Source organism: Varanus komodoensis, unplaced genomic scaffold (genome assembly GCF_004798865.1).
Source record: "Varanus komodoensis strain SLA01 unplaced genomic scaffold, ASM479886v1 scaffold4, whole genome shotgun sequence".
Lineage (NCBI taxonomy): Eukaryota > Metazoa > Chordata > Lepidosauria > Squamata > Varanidae > Varanus > Varanus komodoensis.
This window is the reverse complement of record NW_025335941.1, coordinates 56,039,862-56,055,037: the sequence shown is the minus strand read 5'-3', so window position 1 is coordinate 56,055,037 and position 15,176 is coordinate 56,039,862. Positions and strand designations below refer to the sequence as shown.

Genomic DNA, 15,176 nt, shown 5'->3' with positions numbered 1-15,176 from the left:
AATTTTATGTTCAGACAGTCCCCAGGTTCAGTTTCTGAGAAAATGAAAAATTGGGTTTAAGTCAAATTTGAATGTAAGTTGGATTAGTCAGCCCTCCACATTTATGGGGGTTAGGGATGCAAGACCCTGTGAAAGTGGAAATCCCATGAAGATCTCTAGCTGCTGCACAAACTCACCAGTTTGAAGCAAATAATGCATTGCAGCAAGGAAATGCTGAAGAGAGTTCCTTCTCCAGATGGGCAGGGCAGGAAGGCATGCTTTGGAGGCCTCACTTTCGCTTTTTGCTTTCTCTTTGTGGTCACAATAATTTTCCACAGTAACTTTTTAAAATTAATATGCTTTATGGCATTTCATTCCTAGGTACAGGTTGTTCATACCTCAGGCATTTGTAACTTGGGGATTGCCTGTACAGTGGTACCTCAGCTCACAAACGTCTCAGTTCACGACCAAATCGGGTGGCAAACAAAAATTTCATAAAAATTTTGACTTAGGTTGTGAAGTCCACATTGGGTGGCGGCTGTGATCATGCTGGGGGTAGAGGGGAGATGGCTGAGATTACGCCTGTCTTTCCTGCAGGAGCACGCCTGCAATTGCACCCGTCTTTCCTGCAGGAACACAACCGCAATCTCGGCCATCTCCCTGCCCAGTGCACCCGCATTCGCACCCGTCTCTCCCCCACCAGCATGCCGGGATGACAGGCATGATTGCAGTCGTGCGGGGGGGGGGTGCGGGAGCAGGGATATGGCCACGCTCGTGCTTGGGGGGGCAGGGGGAGATGGCCGCGATCTTTGTTGTTCTTTGTCACTTTGCTTTACATTTTTCTGATTAAAAAAAACGAACGAATTAGCCTTATTTATGTAAGGTTATTTACATTACATTACATTGAACCTTATGGGGAAATTTAATTTGCGTTACGACCAATTTGGGTCACGACCAGAGTCCTGGAATGGATTAAGTTCATGAGCCAAGGTACCACTGTACTTCCAATTGGCTATTTACCTGGAACAGGCATGTGGAGCCAGTCTGTTCTTGGGTACAACTCCCAACATCTCTAGTCAGTAAGGATGATAGAAGTTGGAGCCCAACAACATCTGAAGCACTGTAAGTTTCTCACCTCCTGTTCCAGAAGCAATAATTGTGATAGTGCTATTTCCTAAAACTAGCTGTTTCTTCACAATCAGTTTGCATGTACGTATCACTCTTGTCTTGAAGGTATGAGAGAGGCTCACTTATGATAGTGGAAAATTGTTGCAATTCTGACAGGATTGTGAAGCCACAATCCTGAGTGATGTGATTGGCAAAATGTTCATGAAGAGATGAAGCTGTTTTATACTGAGTATGTTTAGTTCAGAGTTGTTTATTTGGATTAGTTATGTGTTTTATGTGATGATTCTGTGACGCTTATTATTTATTCCAACCAGAAAAGCTCAGGTGATCATGCTGAGAGGAAAGGAGGTAACAGTTACCACCATGAGCCTGATTGTTTGTCAGGCACTTTAAGGAAAAAAGCCATGAACTGTAGTAACCACAGAGTTGCTTTTTGTAATATGTAAACCCAGCCAGTGTGAGAGGTGGTAAGACTCTTACGTGGTAAGTTCTCTTTTACTTTGTTTTCATGCTTTAGTACTAAAATTCTATCATTTGTCTTCAAACTTGTTTTTGTGGATACAGAGAACATACCGCTAGCTCACAAGGTTCCACCAAACCTACAAGTTCCAATTGAGGCCCTGCTAATCATCAGATTTCTACTTGTAACATGCTTAAGTCCAGCACTTGGTCAATGACTCATAGAACACTAAACAAAGAAAAAGCTCAAATGTTCTTGATGGGCAGAATAACATAACTTGGTATACTTTGCAGAAATAAGCGAAATATTCCCTGTGTCTTTGGAAACCGAGTAAGAAACCCTTATTTCTTAGGGTAATCTCAGTGAAGAACTATCCCTCTAAGCTTGCTGTATCAGACACCCAAGTGCCTATAATTTCTTTAATAGAAATATTCTATAGTCTTATAACATCTCTAAGAAAAAGATGTAGACCTAAAGCCTGGTGGACCTGGAGAAAGGGCTTTAAAGCTTATCCTTGATTCCCAATTTCCTAATCCAACTCCTAATAAGAGAGAGCAAGCACATTCATGCTCATATGCAACTCAAACCGACCAAGTAACACCATAATGGTCTTTGGAATTTTTAAAACTGATTGCAGATGTCACAAATGGTCCCATCTGGAATCTGGTTCATGGGAGAGGAAGCTTTTCACAGCACAATGCTAAAACCTGGTTTCTTGTATTTTCCAGTGACTCTGTCAATAAAACTGTCACCCTTCTAATAATCTGCAACATCTTTTCTCCTGTCCTTTGTGACAGCCAAACCTTCCTTTTTAGGAATAGTCCAATATTTCTCCATCTGACCCATTTGCCTTTCCTTCAACCCATTGCCTTTCCATTGGGCTTACCTACATAGAAAAAAATCATTTATTTTCCATTCATATCCTCCCAAGCATAGACAATTCCTGGCACAACTGACAACATAGCCTTGCTAACTGCTAACTGCAACAATTACACAAACTGATTTTTTAAAAAATCAGTTCTCTTCCTGGGTCTTTACAGCAAATCCATGAACCAAAGATAAAGTTTTGAGGCATTTTAAAAGCATCCTCTGAATTGAGAGGAAATTAATCAATCTGTCCTACAGTGAAAAATGAAGCTTTATGGGGATGGGAATATCCAAAGCCATATTTGCAAACAATATTTCTATGTCCAACTAGTGGGTCTACCCTATATTATAATAATTATTCATTTGATAATGTAAGTAGGGAAATAGTTAATTCAAGATGATTAAAAGAAAATTTAAAGCTCCATGAAAAATTCAAGTTGCACCATGTTGGTTCCTGACAGAATGTGGATCTTTGCATATACATGCAAAGTATATGTTTGTCTGCTGTCGGTTTCCCATCCATTAAGACTCCCTAGACCCCAGGAAATATGGCCAGCTGTTGAGTTTCAAAAACTGTTTGAGCTACTGCATATTTACCTGGGATATATAGTGGTGTCTTTGGTGGGAAGGAACACTCTACCTTTATGTCAGAGAACAAGACATATTTGTACTTCTCTGGGAGTGCACCATTGTTTGTGCTGTCAATTCAAGAACCAAGGGAGCTGGTTTTCCCCTAAAGAAGCATTTCCAAAGGGTTACTCTCAAAATTTCAATTTGTCTACAAGTCCTACATAGTAAATAGTGTTTACATAGTCCTGTTTTAAAACAATGACATACAGTGTAGTCCCATGCATGTTTATTGGAAATAAGTCCCATTGGATCTAGTCCTGTATATATCTGCTCAGCACTGCAGCTTGAAATATGTTGTTTGTTGGATTTAGGTTGCGAGGGTAAGCAGTGGGCCTTTAGAAACCTTTCTTGGTGCTCCAGCCTACAACTTTAAATAATAATGTATTTTCTTAGTGTAAACTGAGGTTGCTGTAAAGCAGGTTTCTGTTGGTGGTAAAAACTGATGGTTCAAAGGGGTCGTTTAATCTGTTTAATCTCAGAGCACACCTCCCCCTTCTGTTCAATCTTTTGGGTTTTCAATCACGAGCATTTTGTGGTGATTCCCAGGACAGTTTTCAAATTGCTGGATGTGCTCAATGCCCTAAAAGATGGCCTATTCATGATTTGAGCATGGCCAGCCAGCCACACCCTTTTAACCACTGCAAGATCTGCTAACTGAAGCTGGCAAAGCTTATATGAAAATGGAGAGTTTCTGATGAATTTCTGTCTGTTACGCATCTATGAAACGGGGATAACTATACTGAATCTTATGTGTGTTTGAGGAACAGTCAAGTTTAAAAAGCTGCAGTTTTCCCATACTGCTTTCTCCTTCCTCTGAAATCTACGGAGAGCGACGCTCGACAGCATCCCTGCCGGTTACCGTGGCAACGCTGAAGCGGCTTAGACCCTGCTTCTCGCTAGGCCTGCAGCACGCCTTCCGGTTGCCTTGGCAACACCAAAGCGGCCTAGGCCTCGCCTCACTTCAGGCCTGGAGCCACTCCAATGCTCTCTTTTTGTCTCGGGCCGGGAGTGGAGGGGGGAAGCGGTTTCCCTTCTTTCCCTGCCCGAGCTCCATCCAGGCCCCAGTGGGTGAGGGAGGGAAATCACGAGCTGGCTCCGTGCTTTCTCCCCCGACGTCCTCCACGCTCCCTCCTCCACAGCCTTGGGCTCCTATGACAACGGGCCTGCGCGTCCCACTTGCCTGGGCGCGGCTGCTGCAGGCGGTAGCAGCGGCAAGAGAGACGAGGCATGACTGCGTCGGCCGAAGAGCAACTGGAGCCGAGGGCTGGGGACTCGGGTAGCCAGATCTATGCGGAGTACAATGAAGTGGGTCAGCCCTGTGAGTGTAAATGGCGGGGGGTGAGGGGCAGAGGCCCGCTTCTTGCCATGAAGAGATGGGGGGCAGCAGCTTGTATAGCCACGAACTCTCCACTCTCATACGCACAGGCTGTCCTTGAGGAGAACATTAAATTCTCCACTGAGGCAGTCTCTTCATCCCAGCAAGGCAGGGTGGACGGGACATTTTTGTTGCCATTACAGGAGAGGAGACTTTTATGCAAAATGGAGTTAGGAGTATTGCTCTCCCACTAGCCTCTTGGACTGGGAATTACATGCATGGTCCAACCCCCCTCCCCCCACCAACTTGCCAGCTGTTGCTACTCATTTGTTTGGGGAGAGGCAATTACCTTCCCCATGGAGCTGGGGAACCTGCCCTTTTTAGTTGTTGCTGGACATTAAGCTCCCATCATCCCTGACTGGGAGTTGGAATTGGATGGCACATGAATGACCATAGCGTCCCCATGCCTGCCATAGGGGACATACACCATTTGCCTCAAAGGGGAGCAACCTATGCTTGTTCTTGCTGCAAGATTATCTTAGGCTGCCTTGTTATCAGCCCCTTTAAAGAAGGGACTGCTCTCTTGATGTAGAGCATCCTTTCCCAACTTTGCATGTCCAAATGTCCAAATGTCATGGGCTACAACTCCTAGTATCTCCAATTCTAGGAGTTGTTCCAATCTTCTAGTGGCTGTTCCCCTTTCAGTAGTCAACCAGGATCAACATTCACCCAGTACCAAATTATGGCAAATTTCACTGGTGACATTCCCTTTTACCCTACTCCAGTTATAGCTCTTCTCCTTCAAGGGGGTCTTTCCAGTTGCACTAAACTGAGCTTCAGTTTTTCCCAAAAACATTTCACACAGCTTGGTTTTAGACCTGTAAACACATTGCCCACCACCATTTTATTAGGGTCCTTGCCTAATTAGCGGGCTCTCAATCCATGAGTGACATAAAAGTAATGCCCTTTCCCAAGTGGTAAGGGCTGTTGGGTGGGGTTGATGGCAGAGGTTGTAATTTATAAGCTCATCAGCTATCACCAAGTTTGTATGCATTCTCCATCAAAATAATAATAACCAAATTCAGAGCAAGAAAAGTTTAATTTTCAACCAGATTACATTAATCAGCATTTCCCTATTTCTCTTACTTTTGTATTATGTTCTTTAGTGTTTGCCATTTTGAATTGGTTTTGCTGGTTAGATGAGGGAGCAAAAAGCTACACAGGCTTCTGAATCTTTGCCCACAAACAAGAGAGATTTCTCCAGGTTCCCTTTATTGGTTTCTGAGTTTTTAGTAAGCATTGCCCACACACCTGGAAGCATATTTTACCTGGCATAAGAGCTTGTCCTTTAAAAAAGAGCGGGCATGAGAAAGAGCCATGGTTTCTCAGGAAACTGAATTCTGAGACTATTTCCCCATTCTATGTGTTTTGCTCCACTTGTGCACAATTGCACTCCACCGCAGCCTATGCATAGATCTGATTTTCACTCAAGTGACTGTTCAGACCATCAATGAGAAAGTATATAGGTTTTTTTAAAACCTATTACATATTCAATTTTATGCAACGCCCTCTCATGCCTGAAAGAGAAAATTGATTCACTGCTCCTTTTTCTGAGCAATACACTATGACACAGTTTTTACAAAAGGCACAATGAACCTGGAGTGAAATGAACCATACCATTTGGGAATTCCTTAGTTTATCCTTTAAATTGTCTTTTGTCAAACAGGGAAGAAGTTTATATATGTTGAACCACCTAGAAGGGTTAAGGAAGTACTTGAAGAAGAACTTTATTTCTGGAGGGATGAGGGTAGAATCAAACACCCTTCAGAAGGTAAGTCCTGCAGCCAGTAAAAGTACAAAGAATCCCACAGTGACATGCAGAAAATAAGTCAGATCTGTTTATACAGAGAATGTGTTGTAAATATCAAGTAGGCTTAACTTTAGATAATTTTTCTTGGGAGAATACATAAAACGTGTGGAAACATGTTGCCTTTGAGATGATGTTGGTCTGTAGTTCCCATCAACCTTTACCATTGGCCATCTTGGTTGTTGCTGATGGGAACTAGATTTTGAAAACATTGGAAGGCTTCAGGTTCCCCACTCCTGATATAAAAGTAAAGTTTTGTTTGTCGTGTTTGTGTCACACCTTTTCCAGGGACTCAGGTTGGGTATGCGACTTTATTATAACATGTTAAACTCACCAAACCCTTGTGAAGTAAGTTAGATTGAGAAATGATTGTCCTAATGCAGCTACAGCCATACACACAAGGAAGCAGGAATGTGTATGCATGTGCGTGGCTGAGGAACTGTGCAAGGAAATTTTGTTGCATGTGCATTTCCATGGACTGAAAAGACCCACCCTGAAGCCAGGGCTGCATGCTTGCAACTTTAGTCAGATCACCACCAAAAGCATGGAACATCTCAAGTAAAGTGGAAGTAGGAAGTCTGGAACCCATTCTTTCTTCATTACTGTGTGTCCTTGAACAGATGAAGTATTATGATGCATGGCTAAGCAGAGCAAAGATCTGGTTCTCCCAAAACTCTGGATTAGTTGCCTTAGAACAGCAACAGTTTCTGGCTTTCAGTTGTTTAACAAAATCAGCAATGGTTTTTCTCCACCAAAATAAAGAGAGCTTTATTTCTCTCTCTATGTTGGGAGAACATAAAGGGGACTTTTGTCTGAAAGGACTGTGAGCTTGCTTCCTTCTGGCATTTAAAGCAAATGCCTAGGCTCATAGTATGTTCAGTTTGGCCTTGTCCAAATAGATTCAGTGAACGTCTCAATGGGGCCTGTGAACTTAGGTTTTCCATGGACAACTACTGGACACTGTAGTCCAGTGGTAAGCAACATGCTGTCCTCCAGTGGATTTGGACTACAATTCCTATAATTCCCAAACACTAGCCATGCTGGCTGAGGTTTCTAGAAATTATAGTCTAGAACATCTAGTAAATGCCAGGTTGTCTACCCCATTGTAGCCACTATCAACTACAACAAATTAGTTCATTAATTTGACAATCTAAAAATATATAATGGCTAGTAAAGTAAAATATCTCTTCTGACAAATATACATACATTCTCTGTAGCACATTGTGAGCTCTTCCCTTTTCTTTCATAATTGACTTCATTTTCCAGATTGCTATTTTTAACCTGCCTTCTGAATTGTACGGCTGTACTTTTCAGTTCACCCAGGCAAACTACAAATTTCTGGTTCACCTAAAAAAAGCTTCAAAGAAAATGGCAGGTGGGGCAGGGGAAGAAAGAAAAGAGAGCAAAATGAAGAGAATCACAAAACAATATATTTTCCTCTTACTCAGTTTTCTCCTATCTTTTCCCAAAGAAAATTCACAATTGTCTTCTGAAACTTGTTCCATAACTTCTCTCATGTAATTCCATTATGAAAGGGGGAAAGCTTGTCCATATCTCAGCCACTTTGTTACAATTATTTTCTGATTACTACTATTAAATTACAGGGTTGCTTGATTCCATATTGGACAGGGTTCCTCTGCCTTTAAGAACTTTATGGCAAGATGAAATTCAACAGGGGCTATTTCTCCTGGATGCTGCTGAAGTATGAAAGAACTATCTGCTGACTCTTCCTGTTTTGTTGTGCTTCTAATTTTTTGTGTTAGAACAAAATATAAAGTTAAGATCCCTGCATAACTCTGGTCTTTCACACTGTATTCATGTTTCAGGGGTAGACCTTTGTAGAAAAGCAAAAACATCAGGATTATTCCTTTGAGGATTCACATTGAACTAGTTTCTGTTTAGATAAATTCCTGAGCTTTCTGTTACTGGGTAGAAGCAACAGCCTTTCAGTCTGTTTTTCTTTTCTGTATTTTTTGCAGAGTGAAGAGTTGCAAATTTGGCTATTATTCCAAAGCATGAATGCAAGAGCAGATTCTAGCAAAATAGTGGATTTGCTCTTGTACTTGTTCAGACACCAGACTACCAATGTGAATCATGGAATGGGCATCCCCTTCCTCCATTTTAATGTTTAATATTTACCTTGGCTTTAAAAGTGGCACTTATTCAAGAACAAAGGAGTGAGCAACATCTCCATCATGTGAGCCTTGCTGGATTCCCTCCCCCTCAAGGAAATCCCAGTATTAGCTCCAATACTTCAATATGAACTTGATTTAAATTAGTAATTTAAATTGGCATTTTTTCTTGTTGATTTTAATTATGGTTTATATCAGTGATTTAAAACATGTAGTTGAAATCAATCCACCCTGCAGAATGTTCAGGTCTAAGCCATATACTTGCTTAATTCTGTTATCTTTTCTGTATTAGGACAGAAACAGTGCATGTGAGGCAAAATATTTATGTTTGTTCTGTCATAGGTTCTGTCACAGAGGTTCTGTCCTGACCTACACTGAGAGGGCTTTGTTTGTCAATGAGTGGGTTCTACAAATATTTCTATACATCGATATTACTAATAAAAATGGAAGGGCCAGATGGATCATTAATTCTAATAATGTTGTTTGTACATTATGAACAGTAGCCCTGGAAGGAATTTGGAGCTTGAAAAGGAATTTCCCTGTGGGAGGCTTCAAGACAACATCACAGAATCAAAGCAGTTTGCTTTCCCAGCCTAAGTACTACTCCAGGCATGCAGTAATAAGAAGTAAGAATGTGCTTTCTTTCCCACCACCCCAAACAAAAACATGCCACTTTGAAAGAGCAGAATGAATTATATGAAGGACACGTCACAAATTAATAAATACTGACATCTACAGAATTTGCCCAGCATTCCCATCCTTCACATTTAAATGCCAACTTTTGCCACATTTTGAAAACCTACATTAAAAAATTAAAGAAACACACACGGGATGTGTGAGGAACTTGTTTTGGGGGTGGGAATTTGTTGGATTTTCTAGGTTCAGCTGTCCAGACTCCAATCTGTTTAGACATGACCATGAATCTGAGTTCCTGGTGAGCACACTCAGCATTCATGCAGCACTCACCAGAAATCAAATCCCACGTGACCACTGTACAGGCAGCATGCTCTTCCATGCCATGTGCAAAGGTTGCTGCACATGATGCAGAAGGTTGTTCATATAGTACTTGCCAGGAATAGAGTCCTGTACAAATGCTGCACAAGCTAAGGCCAGGCAAGAAGCAAAAGGGGACAGAAATAGGATCAGAATCTTAAATGCAACTTTCCAGCAATGAACATATAGAGACAAAAATAACTATTATAATAATCCATGCAAAGAAATTGAAAAGAACAGCAAAAGAGGAAAAGCAGGAGATCTCTTCCAGTAGAGCCAAAGAATCAAAGGAAAAATCAAACCTAGGTAAAGCAAACTAAAAGACAAATGGAAACATGAGGAAAATAAAGGAACAGCATAGAGAAGAGATAAAAGCATGACATACTCCTTTGAAGAGGAATACTTTGAGGAAGAGCCTGTAATATTATAAAATGAAGTGAAAAGAGCTCTGAAAGCACTTGGAAGGAATAAAGTACCTGGAGTAGGTAGGATGCCAATAAAAGTATTCCAAGCTGTAAAGACTGAATTGATTCAAGAATATGCCAATAAATATGGAAAAAATGGTCCGTACTCAGAAACATACAATATATATTCTATTCCTAAGAAAGGACATGCAAAACAGTGCAGCAACCATAGGACCATTGCATTAATTTTCCATGTAAGCAAAGAGATGCTCAAGATGTTGCAACAATAAATTTACCGTATATGAAGCAAGAATGCCTGATGTTAAAGGTGGATTCCAAAAAGGAAGAGGCACTCAAGATCATATTGCAAATACATGCTGGCTATTGGAGTGCACCAAAGAATTTTGGAAGAAGATCAGTGTATGCTTTATAGACTACAGCCTACATAAGGAGCCATGGATGGTCCTGAAGGAAATTGGAGTGCCTGAGCACTTAATTGTCCTCATGCATAACCTCTATTGTGGACAAGAAACTACTGTTAGGACAGAAGAAACAAAATGGTGTCAGGCAAGCATGTATTTTATCTCCTTATCTGTTCAATCTGTACTCTGAAGATATAAGGAAAGCTGAATTAGAATCAGAGGAAGGAAAATTGGCAAAAGAAATCAATAATTTAAGATATGCAGATGATAAAATCTTACCGGCAGAAAACAGCAATGCCTTGAAATGACTCCTGATGAAAGTGAAAGAAGAAAGTCAAAAGCAGCACTACAACTGAACATTGAGAAAACATAAATCATAACTACAGAAGAATTATAGAAATTTACTATCAACAATGAAGAAATGGAAATCTTTCACATTTTGTATACCTTGGCTCAATCATCAGTTCAAACAGAGACTGCAGCTAATAAATTAGAAGACTGAGAGGTTAAAGGGCAGCAGTGCAGGAACTAGAAAAAATAATGAATGGTAAGGATATGTCACTGGAAATCAAGGCCAAGATAATCCACACTATTGTGTTTCTAATCATTATGCATAATTGAGAAAGCTGGACAATGAAGAAAGCTGACAGGAAGAAAATGGATATGCTTGGAACATGGTACTGGAAGAGTTTTGTTAATCCGCCAGACTGACAGAAAGATGAGCAAGTGGGTCCTAGATCAAATCAATCCAGAATTCTTCCTAGAAGCAAAAGTGATGAAATTGAAGCTGTGGTCAATACTTGCTATACCACACTGGCTCCTCTTTATGCCTTTCAAATACTACATATAAAGCAGCCCTCAGATTTATCATTACTATTCTTGAATTCCAATGTTCCATTTCAATTTTTTTCTTTTAAGTAAAGGATGGTCAACTTCTTTCATTTTTGTACTCAGTTCATCTACTCGCTGCATAAGAAAACCTTGTTTGTATATTTCATTTCTATATTACCCAGTTGTGAAAACTCTTCGTTCATTTCACAAAGCAGATATAATTGTCTACACTCTGTGACTCCTGAGATATGCAACCAGATGCAGGTCAGCCTTGCTCTGGGGTCTTCTGGCTGCAATATCAGCTTACTTACTGCAGAGTTGCCCCAATAAAAGTTAATGAGATTTCTTCAGAGTAAATGGTCTGTAGTCCTTCTCAGGGCAGTGGGGAGGTATATTATCTGTTTGTTGAATTCATATCCTGCACTTCCTTCAAGCATCTCAGGGCAGCATATGTGGTTATTCCATCTAACACAGACTGACATTTTCATTGTACCAGAAGCCTGTGAGGTACACTAGGCTGAAAGATGGAGAGAGAGGCTGTCCTAAGGTCATCCAGTGTGCTTCATAAACTCAGCAGAGATTTGAACCTAGTTGTTCCCACTTCTGGTTTCATATCATAAGCATGATATCCCAATTGAACTGTAATTTACATACACTTACCAGGGAGTAAGTCCCACTGAGCTCAGTTGGACTTGCTTTTTAGCATACATGTTTAGGATGCACAATTTCTAAGATCCACTCATTAGTCAAGGCACTATCGCATGCAAGTTTAAATAGGGGTGGGGGAATCTACAACTCCCATCATGCCGAGAGTGGTAGGCTTTTTTCTGTCTAAACTTAGGTCTGTGCACTTAATTTTCCTAATTCTTTCAAAGAGCCCCAGTGTGCATAAACATTTAAATCTTTCCTTAAACTGACAAATATATAATTTTATGTTTTTGTTTATAGGTTTTACACAGACACATATTTCAAGGTGTTTTGTTTACAATAGTTTAAATTCTAAACTATTTAAGGCTCTATGGTTGAGAGGCATGCCTCTGACACCCTAAATGGGTTTCTACCCACTATTTAGGAATACTTGCCTAATTAATCACACGCATTGATCTGGTGATGCAGTTTAAAAATTGCATACAGTTTTGCAGTTGGCAATGTTCCACAAATAAAATACTTACCAATCTCTATTTTCATACTTTCCCTTTTTTTAGGATAGGTCCTTTGAAAAGCTGAATCTCCTCTGATGGAAGTGACAGGAGCAAGGCAAAGCTACAGTTGCTATTTTTATCCCATTGCAGAGTACTATATTTTAGAACTTGTACAATAACTTATAAAATAAACATAGAGGCTATTACTCAGTGTATCTGTGTTGATCTGCTAGCATTGAACCATATCTGCAAAGTCTTCCAACCCAGAAATGTCCAAGCTGTCCAACTGACCTATACTGGCAATGTAGATTTCTGTTTGTTTGTTGTTTTTGGGTGCTTCTAGATGGAGGGCTTTCAGCACTAACAATAAGAAAGCAGTGTAGAGATATTCTCTCCTTTTTAATGGATTTTCTGTGATTAAAAAAACACTGAAGTAATAGGGAAATGCAGGAAGGGTACAAATGGAAGATGATGACTAACCTAGATCCCTCATAAAATTCCATGAATTGAGACAGGGGTAATGATGCAGTAAAACCCTAGTCTAGAGGCACTCTTAAACATCTGAACATCACAGCATATTTGTACAATCTCCAAAAGTTGTTATACATTTCGTGCGAGATACCAGTGTGGGGAGGAGCTAGTGCTACTGTGCCTCACATCAAGCCTAAACCCACTTAAAGGCTAGTTAGTCTTACTTTCTTGTTTCATTCATGTTCTCTCCTGCTGCCCTAGCTCAAGGTCAAACCAGATTTACACATATCTGCAGCATCTTCCTTTTGTGCTACAATATGTTCCTGCTGCAACTTTGATCCTGCTCTGCCTATCACTCTGTTAAGATGGCAAGGTTTGGATCCAGCTTTATTAGAAAAATACTTCACTCTGTGTCACTCTTGAGAATTGACTTTTCACTTTGCAGGGTCCCTCTGCTACAGCAGACCATAATGCCAGAAGTGAACAGATATGCCAAAGATTCTGTTCCCTTTACACAATATTATGCTGGCAAACTAAGGTTCATAAATATTCCATGATATTGTCTGGATATATTCCAAAACAAATGCATCCTTGCTTTTCCAACAAAATGTAAAGCCTTGGGAAATTCAGAAGCAAAAATTAAGGCTGCAGTCCTAAATACATACTTGCTTACTTTGAGAGCCAATTTAATTATGCCACAGGAGATCTGTGATCACACCAGGGCACGATTAAGTTCTTTTACAGGTCTAATAGCAGCTTCAAGAGACCTATTTTGATTGGGAAGTGGGCATGGGGTGAAGGATAATTCTGCTCCTCCCTATGTCACTGTCCCAACAGCAGAATTCTGCTGCTGTTCCCCATCTCTGGAACTCCCTCCCTAGGGAAATTCGCCTGGCGCCATCTCTATTTTCCTTTCGGCACCAGGCAGACTTACCTTTTTAGGAATTTTTAAAATGTTTAGCCTGTATGCTGTGGCCCTTTTTAACTGTTTTTATAGATGTTTAATTCATTGTGTTTTAATGCGTTTTTACTCTGTTAGTATGTTTTGCATTGTAAGCTGCCTAGGAAGGCCTTGGCAATTATAGGCAGCCTATACATATATGTAAATAAATAAATACATACATTCCCACGACTGCTTTAAAACCACAACATCCAACATCTGTGTTACATCCCACTTGTATTGCTGATAACACCCTCCTAAATAAAGTAGGGAACTTTATTTCCCACCTTTTTTCCTCTGAAGGAACCCAAGGTGGCTTACATAATTCTACTCTCAATCTTATTCCCACAACAACAATCCTGTGAAGTAGGCTGGGCTGAGAGTCCGTGATTGGCCCAAAGTCACCCAGTGAGCTCCATGGCTGAGTAGGGACTAGAGCCAGATCACCTGAGTCCCAGTCCTGCACTCTTAATCACTGTACCACGCTGACCTTCATTTAGCGCAGTGGCTTTCAACTACCAGTCCATGGACCCATGCCAGCCTGCAGATTTCCTGCCAATCCATGGGGGGCGGGGAGAACTGCATCCTACTCACTGCAGAGGGGCTGGCTGTGCCCCACCACCTCTTCCTTGGTTGGCATTGCGTTTGCGGGGGGTGCAGTAGTGCCACTGGAGAAGCCAGGACGGAGAGAGACGACTCAGTGTGAGCCAGTTGGGAGCCACGCCACACCAGTTTCAGTATTTTGTTCTATTGCTGGCATTTGTGTTGCTTGGTTTCTAGTTGTTTTGGAGAATTTTCTTTTTTCTTTTGGTATTGTGTTTGGAAACTTAATACACAGAATACTGTATTACGTGTATTGTGCTTTTTGTTTCTGCCTCAGTGGTCCCCGAGATGGTTTTCCTGTTTTGGTCAGTCCCTAGCTATGGAAAGGTTGAAAACCTTTGATTTAGAGGACTAACTGTCCTTGACTTGAAGCAATAGAGATGACCTTGTGGATAAAGTAGCAGTTGCAAGAACTGCAGGGTAAAGTCATACTTGTATTCTTCATTCTAAAAGAAGGAAAGGCAGGGTGTAGTCAAATGCGTACCCTGGATTTTAGGAAAGCAAATTAGAATAACAATGATAAGTAAGATCCCATGGCAAGTGACTTTAATTAAAGAGAAGTGCAAGATGGGTGGGCATTTTTAAAAAGGAAATTCTAAAGACACAATTTAAAACAATTCTAACAAAAAAAGTAGAAGACAACAGAAGAAGCCAATGGGACTTCAAAAATGCATAGAGCTTACCTGAAAACAAAACAAAAAATACATAGGAAGTGGAAGGAAGGCCAGGCTGCAGTAGAGTACAGAGGGGTGGCATGGAATTGTGGGGATGGTGTGAGGAAGACTAAAGCTAAGAATGAGCTGAGGTTAGTTTAGCAAGAAATACTAAAAGAAACAAAAAAGCCTTTTCAGATACATGCACAGCAAAGAACAGAGGAAAGAATGGGTGGCTTAGCTACTAAGCAAGGATAGCAAAATGATAAACAGACAACAAAGAAAAAAACAAAAGTGCTGAATTTCTGCTTTGGCTTAGTCTTCTCGCAAAAGAGGGTC

At 40.7% G+C, this 15,176-nt stretch overlaps 1 protein-coding gene across 1 annotated transcript; it reads left to right on the top strand.

Annotated features, from left to right (window-relative positions):
* The first annotated feature begins 4,291 nt into the window (after nucleotides 1-4,291).
* Nucleotides 4,292-12,255, top strand: CUNH11orf97 (chromosome unknown C11orf97 homolog). Its single transcript, XM_044441839.1, has 4 exons — nucleotides 4,292-4,382; nucleotides 6,106-6,210; nucleotides 8,879-9,004; nucleotides 12,234-12,255. Exons 1-4 carry the CDS (start codon nucleotides 4,292-4,294, stop codon nucleotides 12,236-12,238), a joined length of 327 nt encoding a protein of 108 aa, XP_044297774.1. The 3' UTR covers nucleotides 12,239-12,255.
* Nucleotides 12,256-15,176: the final 2,921 nt, after the last annotated feature.

Coding starts and splice junctions, on each gene's coding strand:
- CUNH11orf97 (XM_044441839.1), top strand. CDS start 4,292: ATGACTGCGTCGGCCGAAGAGCAACTGGAGCCGAGGGCTGGGGACTCG. Junction 4,383..6,105: donor CAATGAAGTGGGTCAGCCCT/GTGAGTGTAAAT, acceptor TTTGTCAAACAG/GGAAGAAGTTTATATATGTT. Junction 6,211..8,878: donor AATCAAACACCCTTCAGAAG/GTAAGTCCTGCA, acceptor CATTATGAACAG/TAGCCCTGGAAGGAATTTGG.